Source organism: Agelaius tricolor, unplaced genomic scaffold (genome assembly GCF_023055355.1).
Source record: "Agelaius tricolor isolate 1412-34295 unplaced genomic scaffold, bAgeTri1.0.p SCAF_10, whole genome shotgun sequence".
NCBI classification, from domain to species: Eukaryota; Metazoa; Chordata; class Aves; order Passeriformes; family Icteridae; genus Agelaius; species Agelaius tricolor.
Window position 1 is genome coordinate 13018515 of NW_027269270.1, and position 14779 is coordinate 13033293.

The 14779-nt window shown below is 35.8% G+C and overlaps 1 protein-coding gene across 7 annotated transcripts in view; it reads left to right on the forward strand.

Moving 5' to 3' along the window:
* ZNF385B (zinc finger protein 385B) overlaps positions 1-14779 on the forward strand; it is a 149461-nt gene that overhangs the window by 117521 nt on the left and 17161 nt on the right. For all 7 annotated transcript variants that reach the window (XM_071434817.1, XM_071434816.1, XM_071434815.1 and 4 more), the window contains one exon: positions 8528-8690. In XM_071434817.1, the coding sequence (XP_071290918.1) occupies positions 8528-8690 (163 nt within the window). The remainder of the gene's footprint in view (positions 1-8527; positions 8691-14779) is intronic.

Consider the following 14779-nt stretch of genomic DNA (forward strand, 5'->3'; position numbering starts at 1 on the left):
AAACGTCTGTGTACAAAATCTTAATTTTATCTAGTCTTAACTTGATATGTCTGTACTCTTCCAAAAAAAGAAATTATAGTATTTGACTCATACTTAGAGACATTCACCATCATACTCTGACTGTCCTTTTTTTAATATTTTTAGCTGTATTTTGGTCAAATTTGTCTTTTTCCTCAACTGGTATGTGGCAATAAGTCTCCAGCAGCTGTGGAGCTTTGGCCCCAAGATGTCTATTCTATTATGGCATCTGACACTGTAGCTTGCAGCCATAAGGGAAAAGTGAGTTGCAGCTGGAAGGATATTTCTTTGGTTTCTGCAGAATTGCCCTTTTCTCCTTATCTGAATTATTGCCTTGTGTTCAAGTAGTTTCTCTGCTCTTCTCCCTCATTATTTTATTTTATTGTTTAGTCTTGAGGTTGTTAGGATTGTTTAGCCTGGAGAAAAGGAGGCTCAGGGGTTACCTTATCACTTTCTATGCTTACCTGAAAGGTAGTCAGTCTCTTTTCCAGGAAACAAGTGATAGGATGAGAAAAAACTGCTTCGAGTTGGTCCAGTGAAGGCTTAGATTGGATATTAGGAGAAATTTCTTCACCAAAAGGAAGTTGTCAAACATTGGAACAGACTGTCCAGGGAAGTGGTGCAGTCACCATCCCATGGAGGTATTTAAAGGATGTGTAGGGACATGTTTTAGTGGTGAACATGGCAGTGCTGACTTCACATTTGAACTTGCTCTCAAAGGCCCTTTCCAACCCAAAGGATTCTGTGATAGTCCACAGACTTTTAGGAGCTTTTAGGTACTATACAGTAATGCCAGTTCTAATCTAATCCCTTTTTCCAGCAACCAGGCTTCTCTATATCCAAACTTGCAAACACATGATGCCGGGCAGTCCACATTTTATTGTTCTGATTTTTGTTAGGAGGTGTCCTTTTTGTAAACAGATTTTGTCATCTGTTGATAATGCCTAAAATAAGCAAAAATGTCTGCTTCCCTCTGTACACTTTGTTTCTTATAGAAATATCTTTGGCTGTGGTACAGCCTGGTGGGCACTGTCTTGTTCATAGGGTATAATTGGATTGAAAATAAACTTGAGTTTGCACAGCGTGTTGTTGTGTGGGTAATGACTGCAAGTCAGCCCTGATTTTTGGTGTCATCTCAAAAACTAAGAGATGACTCAAGAATCAGGAGGAAATGCCTTGAGGCAAATCAGAAAAGTAGATGTAATAATTTGGCATTAAGAGACAATGAAGGTCATCTTATTGTTGAATGTGTTTAAAGCTAATAAAGATGATGTGATGATAGAGTTCATCTTTCTAAAAAGCCAGAAGGCAAATTTTTTAAGTTTAGGCAAGTATTAGCAGAAGTTGACGTTACAGATTTAAATAAATCATTCATGCTGTCAAAAGGATAAAAAACAAAATAATCAATAACATCACATAAAAATGTACAGAACTGTCATTATTTTCTGTCAAACATTTTACATTTTTCTTATTTATAAGACTATATTGATTCTTTGGGCATGGAGGGTAGTGAAGCAGATAGGAGGTAATTAAAAGCATAAATCTCAGGAACTTGTGAAGGTAATTTTCTGTTTTGTAGACAGAACTGACAAAATGATGGAAGTTGTTAGCTCCAACATGACAGAAATACCGCATGATTATAGGGTACAGGGTTATAACATGATGGAAGTTCTGTTCAAATAACAGCTATTTAATGGAGCTTTTAACTAAGTTTGGTAAGGTATTTTAAATATGAGTTGACTTTTTTACGACATGGCTGATATTTTCACAGGTCCTTGGTTTTTCTATGTTCTTTTCAATAATAATCTACCTTACTATTTTGAGAAATTAGGTTTTAGAAATCTGTAAGGATGGAATTGATAAAATAATGCATAGCTTTGGTATAAAAAATGCATGAACATTCCAGGTTTGCTGATTTCTTCAATTACATCTATTATTAATAACAAATGAGATAAAGCTATATTTTTCAACACTACTTCCTAATTTATTATGTAATTTTTATTGGAGTTATGATTCTAGTCTAAATTCTTCATAATTTATATACTCAAATAAAAGTGCATACTCTTACAGAATGGTTCTAACAGATAAACTAAGTGATCAAATATTTTGTAGACATCTTACCATTAGGAGAGCTTTCTGGTTTAGGATCTGCTGTGAATTAAAATAACAATATTTTACAAACATGAATACCTCTCTGCTCCTGTCTTGCACAGTTAGTTTCCTTCTCTACCAGGACCACTGCCATTGTAATCAACTTGATGTATGAAAGTGGGCAGGAGCACAGGTGTTGAGAGGTATTTTCTTCAATATAAGTTATGACAATATTTAGGATATTTATTTTTTTTAGCTTGAATTTATGTAAAATTTTTTTTGTGATATGCAGGAAAAAACTCGTCTTTATAAGTTCTCCATAACAGAATGGAAGTTTTCAGGATTATTATATATCTGTTTAGTCTTTCAGTTGTTTCGTTTTCCATGGTTGAACTGTTAGTGGCAGAGGCTTTTGTGGTATTTTCAACAAAATATTTTTCACTAGAAATTACCAATTATATCAACACCAAATGAACACAGGATTTGAGACAGAATCATCAAGGGTGGAAAAGACCTCTCAGATAATCCAGTCCAGCCACCACCGTGTTCATCACTAAACCCTGTCCCCAAGTGCCACACCCAGATGGTTTTTACACAGTTTCAGGGAGAGTGACTGCACCACTTCACTGGGCAGCTCATCATAGTTAGAATTGCTGTTGAGAGCATTTCCCATCCAGGGTGGAATTCCTGCTCTAAGGTGCAGTAGCAAGGGAGAGGAAATAGGAGCTGTGAGCCACCATTTTCAGTTCCATTTAGTTGTAACACTCACCTAATATTGCCTGCTCAAGGCATGAACCCCCATTTCCCACATGGATGCTTCAGAGCCTCCCTTTATTTCTGCATTTCTCCTTCTTTCTGTCCATGCAGATCTACATATATTTAGTTGTGTGTGTTAATAGCCAGACTGGACGATGTGGTAGCAGATTAAAGCATTCAGATAGAGTTGATGGTACAATTGTCCTATTTCCATGAAGACCTAATGAAGGGCTATTTCAGCTGCTCTTGAATAAGCCTATAAAAAATCTTGATCTCACACACATATGCACTGAACCTTTAGACTTACTCAAGCCTTTCATCAGGTTCATGTTTCTTTGTGTAGCAATAAATTCAGTTAATTAGTCATTCACATTGCAAGTAGATTCTGAAACTCAGTCACTTGAGAGCTGTCAAAATGAATCCTGTGGATTTCAAATACACTGTCAGTCATTGCTCTGATGGGGAATATTCTGTTAGCTTTTGTGCTACAGTCCTACCTGTAGTTCAGAGTTTTTTGAAAAACTATCAATGAATCCATATGATCTACCTGTTTCCTGGTTATCTAGATCTTTTCAATATATGCAGATCTATAAACATTTTTAGCTTTCTACCAAGTAAAGCTACTGAAGTTGTTTTAAGCCCTAAAATAGGCTAATGTCATTGACATTGAATTTCAAAAGCATGTTTACATGTTGAAGATAATTTAAATTGTTGATTTTTATTAAATGCAGTCTAGTATATAAGGCTATTGTATTTGTATTGTATGTAGTCATACAGTTTAACATCCTGCTTGGATTTCAAATTTAATAATTTGTAATTACAAGTAGCAATTTTAAATAAAATATTGCATTTGTATCATTTTTAAGAGCAGAAAAAACTATCCTTTCTTACAGCCAAGTTATTAATCCTTATGACATAGGGGTTTTCTTAAAAAATTAAAACATTCATAAAGTTTGATTGGTTAGAGGTATTTAATTGGTACTAAAAGACTGTGGATAGAACTAAGGTGTATAAACTTTAACGTGTATAAACTAGAAAAATTATGGGGAAAACTTACATGGTTATTAGTCTGTCAATTATATTCTTAATTATTTGCAACAATTTAAAGTGCAGCTATTCACTAAGCCATGGTCTTAAAAATATGTAGACATATTTTTTTTAGTGTTATAAAATATGCATCCCATTGATCAAAAAATAATGCCAGACAAATGCATAAACACTGTTTTGGAATTTGGCCTGTCAGTACAAAGGTATTTTTTACATTCTGATTCATAATGTCGTATTTATGGCAGCTTGAAGCTTTTCTGGTTCATTAAACCTTACTAGCCAATACTTGATGACCTTCCTTGCTGTCTAATAAGTAGGCAGGCTCTTTTTTAAAATGTTACAATGTATATATATCAAGCTACTAGGTCACAGTCAGTTTTAGATTCAATTAAAAATTAAACTTTCCATTGAGTTAAAGAGTTCTTTCATAGAAATATTTTCTTATTCCACTTTCTCAAAAAGTGTCCTTCTAACCTATTATGCATTTAATTTCAAAATTTTAATAATGATAATTCAATGGTGACGTTTAATACCAGCTATGTAAGCAATAGATGTAACATAATATTCTTGAAATGAAAAATAAATATTTAAATAATGTTGAATTGTGGCACAGATAAATTATTTTACTGTTGAATGAATTAATCCCTACAGTAAATGCAGCTGTTTACACTGGAATAAAGTATTTTGCAATTAAAATCATTATAATACAGGAGTATAAAAAGATATTTTGAGTTAACAGATTTTCATTTTGGTTTTTCCTGATATTTTTTTATTTTCTTAAATATTGTTTTGCTGACAAACAATTTGCATGAATTAGTTGTACTTAATGATGATCAAAAAGTACCTTCAGTATCCATTTAAAATGTTGTATCCCAAAGATATTTACTCTTAAGTTAACTTTGTATTTTAATGGCTGTTTTTATTAAAATTGGTAAAGTATCTTTCTTTTATGCACATGAATTTTGAACCCTATGTGTACACAACTTCCTATGGATTACCAGAGCAAATGAAAACAAATTTTCAGCTTCTTGCCTTAACTAAAAATGCAAATTGTATACATCATGGCTTATTTCAAGGATATACAAAGCTTATAGCTTCTGCTCAAATGCTGTATTTATGTCATAAGCAAGTTTTAAGTGAGACTTGGAACAAATACATTTGCCCTGAATATGTTACTTTTACAAATATTTTATAAAATTAGAATTATTAATGATCAGGAGATTAATAATCACAATAATTGGTATCAGTAATAATCAGAGCTTGAGTTCCAATTTCAGATTGCTTCAGCTGCCCTTTTTCCTTTTGCTTTCTGTGTCTCCAGAAAACTCCAAAGGTTTACGTAACACGGTAATACAGCATTTCAGTTACCAAAAGGCAGCTGAATCAAATTATTTATCCCACAGTGCAAAAAAGAAAACTCTGAACTTCAAGTGTATCTGAAAGGACTAGAAAATAGTGCTTATGTGGTTAGGAAAGATTGCTTCCATACTTTAAGGAATGCTCCTCTAACTTCATGCTTGGAAAGAGTATCTGTGTTTCTATTCACAGAACAGAGATGAGTTGAGAAAGTCTAAAAACCAAAGATTTAACAATATCCAGCCCCTGGATATTCAACTGAAACTTGACAAAGTCAATGTAGAAACAAATACTATCTACTTAACTGAAAAAGTGAGGGCACTGAAACAATTTTTTAAAGGCAGATTTTGCATCCCCTAACTACTTTAAAATCCAGCCTGGAGAATCCCACCTGCCCCCAAAGGAGAACGGCCTAGTTTGAGCAGTGTTGAAGCAGGATGGCATTTCCAAACCACTGCTTAGATTGGTCACAGCAATACTTTTTGGCCTTCTAACATACAGCTGTGAATTTGATATTTTATGATAATTGGAAAGCTTAAAAATTAGTCCATTCACCATGTTTCCATGAAGCTTTGCTTGTTGTTATGGAAATCTTAATTTTAATTCTGCCTGGGCTTGTTTGTTCTCAACAGGTCTCATGTACACTATATGAGGATTGAATGAAGGGAATCAAAAACTGTAGTAGGTTATTACTGATATTGCAGGCATTACTATTGCAAATATCAGCAGAAAGGCTTATTATCAAGCAATTGACTTACTAAGTCTTTCTCTTGACTGCATTTATGTCTCTTATGTCATAGCTTTGGCCTCAGGCAGCATATGATCCTATCAACAGCACACATATGCGCGGAGCATAGAGTTCAAATATTTAAAGGGACATCATCAACTTGAGGATACTTGAGTAGACAATCTTGTACTTGCTATTATTAAATTTAAAAGTATTGGGAAGGAAAGGGTATCTATTCACCCCAATTCTTAGCTCCATTTTTTGTACACTGCAATGTGTGAATAGTTTATTGAATTCTGTTGGTGGAAAACACCATTCAGGTGCATCATGTCACAACTACAAAGCTTAAGAGAAATGGATAAAACCCAGTAAAGGTGGAGAGAGACAGGATGGGACTCCTGTGCCTCATAAGGCACATTGGCACAGCAGGGCAAAAACAGGACTGTGCTCCTCTGCCCGCATTCAGAACTGGACAGATCCGACCAGAAGTTGACAAGTGTCCCTTTAAGTAGTGCACATAGTACTAGTGGTATAGCTGGTTAGTTGTTTCTTTATAATCCTTAAATTGTGTTTGTATGCGTGTTAATATTTCAAAGGTTTTAAAATCAATAAATATTTTAGTAGCAATTGGTGAGTAAACTCTTTGCTGTTTTTATAATAAAGTTTTTAAAAGAGGAATTCAAAATAAAACTAATCTAGCAGCCTTTCTTGAATGCTTGCTTACTAAAATCTCCTGTGAAAGGAAAGATGCACCCACAACAACATACACTCTCCTTCTGAGATGAAAAGCACTGTTTCATGGGCTGTAAAATCACTTAAGAAGTTCTGGTGTGTAAGAACTTCACTCCTCTATTTTAGCAACAACTCTCCATCAGTTTAATGGTGCCAATTACTTGTGTGAGGACTCCAATGTGCTGTCTGTTCTCTTGCCCACTCCAGCTGTTTCTACTCTTCACTTCTACTCTACCACATAATAAAGCTGTTATTACATGCTGTCCCAAGGTAACTGTATTGTAATGCCCATTTCTGCTGGTCTTAAAACAATTTTCCTCATTATGGCAGCACTCTTTATGGAGTTCAAGCACCCTAGATATTATAGTTGCTCTTTATAAAAAGCATGTGACTCGTTTTGTGGCTCGCTTCATTTAACACAGCAAACTAAATAAAGAAGTAGATAATTGATTGAAAAGAGAGAATGAATGTGATTTTGCATGAACACAGTGAAAGTTTACTTGCACTGTTGTTTTTATATGCCAGGTGCCGAGATGTGCTTAGAAGAAGCATGCTTTCTCTGAGTGTTTTAATTTGAAGTAAACAACAATATTAACTTCTTTGGTTAATATGTAACCTTCAATAGAGGCACCTAGTGGTATGCCTGAAATAATGTTTTAAAACTGTGTTTGGAAAGATAAATAATGCAAAGTTATTGCTGAATAGTACAATGTAATGAAAACAGACTTGTTTGGATAGGACTTTTTTTCTTGCCCATTATTTGGTAAATTAATTTGTTAAGAAGTCAAGAAAAACACTTAAATTCATTAGCTGAAATTTCCAAGCTTTGGAGTTTGTATTAAGTATGTAGTTCCTTAGTTTTGCTTATAACAAAGTGGCCTGATTTGTCAAGGCATCCGATTATATAGAATCAGGAACAATGAAGAGGACTCAATATCACTGAAAAAAATGGGCAGATATTTATGTGTCTAGCTTTAGCTGTGCAACTTCAAAAACATTGACCTAGTTCCTGAAGATAGTTTTAAGGCAAAGGCGAAGTAAACATTTCAGTACATATTTATACTGTTTGGTTTGGGCAGATTAAGACAAAATAAATAATAATAATTTTTAAAAGCTCCTCTTCTCCCAGTCCTACAGGTTCTGATTTTCTTAGTATTAAAAAAAATATTCAAGGCAATTTATAAAGCAATCAAGACTGGCACGTATTTAGTTTTCTATGTTGTATTTGGGTCTACTGAAGTTTACAGGTATGGTGTTTCCTCATTTTAACCCTTATTTTTTTATCTAATAGTGAAGTAATATTTTTTCAATTGTCTCAGTTGCTGTTAGTATGAAGGTAAAGTATTTTATGACATCTGTACTAGATCTAACAGAAGGAAAAATGGATTATTTAATCATGTTTCAGCACAGTACATCTTTCTAACTGCAAGTAATAAAGATTAGGGAACACCACATGAAAATTGAGTAGCATCTTTCTGAATTGGATGTGTTTACATTTGTATAGTCCGTTAAATCTTTAAGAACCATAGAAGTAAAGAATTATATTAGGAGTGACAGAGCTTTATGTAATCTCGAAACCTCTTTTTCCAAGTTACTGAAAATATCCAATATTCATTAAAATCCTGTCATTTTAATATAGAAGAACTTACATCCATGAAAAGTGTTAGTATAAAGCTATTAAAAATTTTTAGGTGGAATAATATGGTGCCTACTATTGAAAGTGTCACTTTTCTGCCTTCTCATCCATTGTATTATATACAAGTGCAAAAAAAAGTGAGCCTGATTTGTTCTCCTTTGTAGAGCCAGGCCGAGGCCCACTACAAAGGAAGTAAACATGCCAAGAAGGTGAAAGCACTAGAGGCAACGAAAAACAAGCCCAAAGCTGGTTCTTCCAAGGACAGCGCAAAGGTTAACACGGGCTGCTCCACCACGCCAGTCACAGCCAGCATCTCTGACAAATCAGGTCAATGGAAACTTTTTGTTCTATACATCCTTTACTTTCTCCTTTTTTTTTGTGTTTGTATGAGAGAGTTTGGTTGCATGATAGTGATCCATAACTTGTCTTTTCTAAACTATTTACTATGCTTGTACAGAATAGATTTGTTTTGATACTCTAATTGCTATTTCAAGTCTGTGAAACAACCGGTGTCCCTAAATGCTACAGTGTATTTTTTTAAAACCAATGAAATTTACTATTAAAAAATATGGATGTTCTTATGGCAATAGTGGATGGATGTGGGTGGAGTGTGAATTCTGAGGTTATATATTTAGCTGAAGCACAAGAAACCTTCGTAAGAAATTTTTCCTTTCTGAATAAGACAATCTTGCTCTAATAGGAAAACACACCTACAGAAATGTGAAGCCTTGTGGCCTGGGTATTTCCTATAGCTCTTTAGCTCTTTTTTCCTCACAGCTCTTTAGTGCTTCAACATCACTTTTTTTTTTCTTTGTTTTTTTTCTTTGTTTTTATTTTTTTACCCTCCAGATGAGTAATCTGAGGCGGGTCAGCAACACTAATAGCAGTAGAATTGCTTGAGTTTCTGCTCTGTCAGTGTTGTATTACCGAATGAAACAGGAGACTTTCATGAACTTGCTGACAGTGTTACTCAAGAGAAGGCCCCAACTGTGCATAACCCAACTGTCAGTCCTGTAGACTACTGCTGATAAATTTGCTTTTACCTAGGGAGTCATTTATTATCCTCTTCATCAGAGCTGGTCTTGACTCGGGTGCCATGAGGCGAATAACAGTTTTTTGACATGTGCATAAAAAATGACCAAAAAAAATCCAACTCAAAAAAAGTACCAGTGACTATTTGTCATCCTGCTGTTTTTACAGCCATTTCAAAACTATCTATGGGTTCTTAACAATGACAGTGGGTGCCAAATTTTGGGTTGATTTTCCTAGCAAATCACATTTTAGTTTTGAGAGATGAGCTGAGTTCAAGTAGCATCTTCAGGTAAAGAAGACATGCTACTATAAAAAAGTAGCAATTTCCTATTGATCTAAATATAAGGTAGGCTATTGAACAGAAAGAGATTTAAAATATTTAGTATTTTTTTTGCTATCTGAAATATTGAAAATACCTTTGTTTAAGATAGGTTACTGCTCCAGGTGCACATGGTGAGAACTCAGACTATAGCCAAAGAAAAATATCAATTAACACTTTAGAGAACTTAACATGTTAATTCATCTGAGGTAACATAATTTTATAATGCCCTCCCTTTCCAATGCCAAATGTTGAGGTCGAGATAGCAAAAGTTTTGTCATCTTTTTCAAACTCCTTCTTCTTCTTCCAGAAACCTTCTGGAGCTGTTTCATGTTTACTTTGCCAGACTATGAGGTCTGAATTGAATTTATTCTTTTCTTTCCTCTGCAGTGTATCTAAAATCTACACTCAGTTTTTGATAAAATAATACAACCAGTCAAAAGGGAAACCTGCTCTTGATATTTTTTTTATTGCCCTGTTTTGACAGCGTGTTGTTATGCTATTAATTACTCTGTACAAATTAGACAGATTACCATCTGTGTCTTTTGGATTACACCACTGCAACTGGTTCTAGATTAAAAATAAATCCCACTGGCAATTTAGTTGAACACTTTCTTCCCATCAGGAGAACAGTGGGATTCTCTGTGGAGAGTAGGCTCCTCAGAGCCTCTTACTGCTGTACAGGAGACTGAGGATGGGATGTTTGGGAGGAAAAAACCTGAACTTGAAGCAAATTTTCATTATTTGTATGGAAAACTCATCACAGAGATGGGCAACAACTTGAAGATAGGGGTTTTATCAGACTTGGAAGAAACCATAGTTTTGTTCAGCTGCAGTTTCCCTTACAGATATTATTGCCCATCTATTTTTTGGCACGTCTTTATCTCATTAACGTAATGCTTAAAGAACTAAACTAAAGCAGTTGCTAAGTTGCCATTGGGTAATGATTTGAGCATTTTTATTTTGGCGGGGGGGTTGGGTTTTTTTGGGTTGGTGGAGTTTGTTTTGTGTTGTTTTGTTTTTTGGGGTTTTTTGTTTGGTTGGTTTTTTTGCTTTGGAGCAAAAAATTTACTTATGCCATTTTTTCTGAATCTTTTAATGCAGCTTTAATTCTCTGAGAAATCCACTAGTACTAGATATTAACTTTCTAGGAATATTTTTATTTTCCTTACAAAACTTTCCTTAGTATCTCTAATACTAAGAATTTCAGTTCATGCATGTATTTGTGTTCTTTTTTTATCCTGATTTTCAGAGGAAATGAGACTTATGGTCATATCATCTATTCCTATATTTGTTTTTTTCTTACTGCATCTTCACAATTTTGACTATATTGCCTAGAGTGCAAAAACTAACAGAAGAAAAGATGTAGAGATTTTAATCCTATAAATAAGTCCTATAAATCCTATAAGTTTGATGAAAATTGGCACCTAGGTGGAAGAGAAGTCCTGATTTATGCTCTATCCTGAAAGATGCTACTACATGTTTTGCTTGATCTGAATGACCAGGGAATCAGTGTTCAGTATGGGACAGTTGAAAGTGTGTATGGGTGCTGTAGATCTGAAAAAAATTGCTTTAGAAGTACATAAACTACTTGGAGGTTATCAAGGACGAGAATTAAATTCCAATGCTTGGGAAGCTGTTGTTTAGCCATTGCACTTTGTAGAGTTCCTGAGAAATGTTCATCAAGTAGTAAATAATTCTGGTGTCCTTTTCTAGTGTATGGAAGAGTAGAAAGAGAAGCTAAACAGAGAAGACAGTTATAAGTTCTTGTGATCTTTTTTTATCTACTGTAGTTCCACGGGTATTAGTGCAGAAAGGGTAAGGGAGCATTGCAGTAAAATGATAATCTGCAATTATTCTCTTATGTAGGTCTGCTAATAAAGGGGCACAACAGGCATGAGCAGCACCCCTTCTGATGTGCTGTCACTTTGAATGAGATAATGATGAATGATTTGGAGCTCTCCAGACAGAGCAGTTGTTAAATATTGAACTAAAATGTCAGGTTAAGTTTACTACAGAGCCATGGGTTCTTTGAATCAGACATAGCATGAAGTCCAAAACACTTACTTGTAAGATGTCACCACTATAGTACTAATAGGAATAATAATTTCACTGTTAGCTCAGCTAGTGATGAATCTAGGAAAGGCAAAACACAAATTCATCCAGTCCTTATTTTTCAAAATGTATGATGCAGTGGCCTCTCTACAGCTGCTCCTTTCAGCTTGAGAAATGTGGCTGCTGGTAAAGCTAAAGAGGATAAAATATTCTTTAAGGCTTTTTGGGATATTTCCAGAAGAATGTGGGCTCCTGTAGGCAAAAGTGGCCTCAACCAAATGGAAAAGTGTGACTGTGATCTGAGCATGACATTGTGAGAGAGAGTTCTTCCCTGCTATTGTTAATAGTACAGTGGGACGTGGGAATGGCATTTGTAAATTGATCATCAGCAAACATTTAATGATAAAGCCATAGTGCAGGAATGGTACAGGTGGCTGCACCTTAAGTGGATATCAATGGGTTTAACTCAACAAGTTTGCACCCTAACTTTGTTTGTTATGTGATCTCATTGTCTAAGGTCACAACTCCTTGCTGTTCAGGAAACTCTTATTTATTGGTACTTGTAAATACCACCACCCTCCCCCATTCACTCTGCAGACAGGAAAAAATCACCACAGATTGTGTAACTCAGTTGTTGCTCTCCTATTGTAGCTGGGCCATCTCTGCTTGTCCTGACTGGTATTTGCAGAGTGGAGGTGGCCATAGGGGATGCATCCATAAACTGTCTCCCACACAGTATCTCAAACCACACAGGAAAAGTCCAGTAATGGCTATATAACAGTTTTATATGCTAGAAAATCACTACTGTGACCCTGAAAGCTTTTTCATAGCTGCTTGGAGATGTGGTTACAGACCAGCTGTGTTAATAGTACTGGGGTCTGCTCTTGCTGGGGTGGGTTGATCCTGGCTGAAGGCCAGGTGCCCACCAAAACCACCCTACCACTCCCACCTTCAGCTGAGCAGGGGAGAGAAAATATAGCAAAAAGATCATGAGACAATGTTTGTCAAACATAAGGGAAACTTCTGACAGCTTCTCACAGAAGCCACCTCTGTAGCCCTCCCACTACCAAGGCCATGCAAACTCAGCATAGTGGCAAAGATTCCCTTCCCTCCCAGTGGAAGCCCAGGGTTTTCAAGATGGCTACACAGAGTGATACATGTATGTATGACTTTGCTTTAGGAAAGGGCAAGGGTAATAACCAGTACACATGATAGTTTGGAATATTTGAAGTGTGGTTTAAATATAGCTCTAAGAATGCAATAGAAGATAGTGTCTGTGACCCCAGGTCAGCACAGTCTAGATGCTTACAGTGATGAATCCTTCAGGAATGCATATGATAATTACTGGATTGAAATTTCACTGTTTACTTATCAAGCAAAGAGGAATTCTTTGATCCTATTTCTAAATCAAAATAAATAGTTCAAAATGAAGCATAAAAATGATGTGGTATCAACTTCTTTGCATTTTGCTTTGATATGAAATTTGGAAAGAAAATGCAACTGTTTTAAACTACTCAAGAGTCAAAATCATATTCCAGATTATAGAAGATAATAATTTTTGGCCTTTGATCATTCACTGTATGCTCTATTGGCCTCGTGCCTGTTTGTGAAATGATAGGTATGGGTATTTCAGGTTCAGTCTTTGTTGCCGAAGAGCAGAAGACTCTTTTACTTGGGAATTAGTAGGTAGAGATAAACCCTTTGGATACTCTGTGAAACCCCATTTTGTTCAGCTGGCAGGAATATGGTAATTAGTTGTCCCATTAGACAGGATTGGCAACTCCAAGCTATATCAGACTTAGAAAAGTTGACCTTGTGGTCTTGTCTGTGGATTTTAGTTCATCGAGGGCTTTCTGTGTAATGCTTTCACAACAAAACTGACTGCTTTTATTCCTAAAGTAGTGTGCGACACGTTGAATCACATTTACTCAGGAAGCTTATGATGGGTTGGATTTCTCCAGTCCCCATTGCCAGTGCTGTGTATTCATCAACTACCAATGAGGTGAAATGTCCCAATGGAGGGCTCAGTTTGTATCTCACGAGTCCACCATCAGGACACTCCCTTACTCATCTTGCTCTCATTGCTTACGTTAAAAATCTTTCTGCCAGTGCTCAAATTCTAAACCTTTACATATGCAACTCTTTACTTGGACTAATGCAAAAAATCATACCAGATCTCGTAGCAAAATCCCTTTTCACCTTAACATTTGTTTCCATTTATCCCCTTGTTTTGCACACATTTTAAAGAAATAGCTTGTTTTACATAGCTCAAATAAACTGTTTCTTAGATGATCCCTTAGAAGTAGCTAGGAGCCAGAGACATGAAACCTCCCTAGCTGAACTGTGATGTATCTGTCCTGGGAAATTCGAGGTTATTTGTCACTCAGATACCATTATAAGGACCTCAAAGGCACAATGCTTCTAATTATTTTTATATTTCATTTAAGGCACCAAAGTCCTCCAGACCTCAAAACAGGTTGTGACAAAGTTGAATTTTGGGGGTGGGGCAGGGATAGGGAGAGGCTCTAAGAGAGGAACAGGACAAGGGTGTGTGTGGCTTGGAGTATTCCAGAGTGTATTTAGAGGTTCTGCCTTATGCCCTTGAATGATGCTGGTGCTTATGTCTGGCCTCCTTCAAAAGCTACTGATGAGCCTCATCAGTTCTTCACATTTATGCTGACATAGAGTTCTGCTGAAGCTATACTCCATAAAATAACCATGCATCTGTGTTTATGTGGATTCAGATAGTGCCTGCTAAGCACAGGCATATTCCTGTTAGATAAAGGTATTCGTTTACGGTCAACTAAGTAGTAAATTCAATCTGATTCCACCACCAAGGAGAGTCATTTCAAGGGCATTTTCCATTACATCCTCTGAGGTAAGCTTTGTTCCTTTTTGATTCAGTGCTTTGATTCAGCCATATGAAGATCCTTCTATATTGCCATCTGTTGGAACTCTACCCCCAAAACAGAGGTAATAGTACGGTATAGAATTTTCTGCTTGACCACAG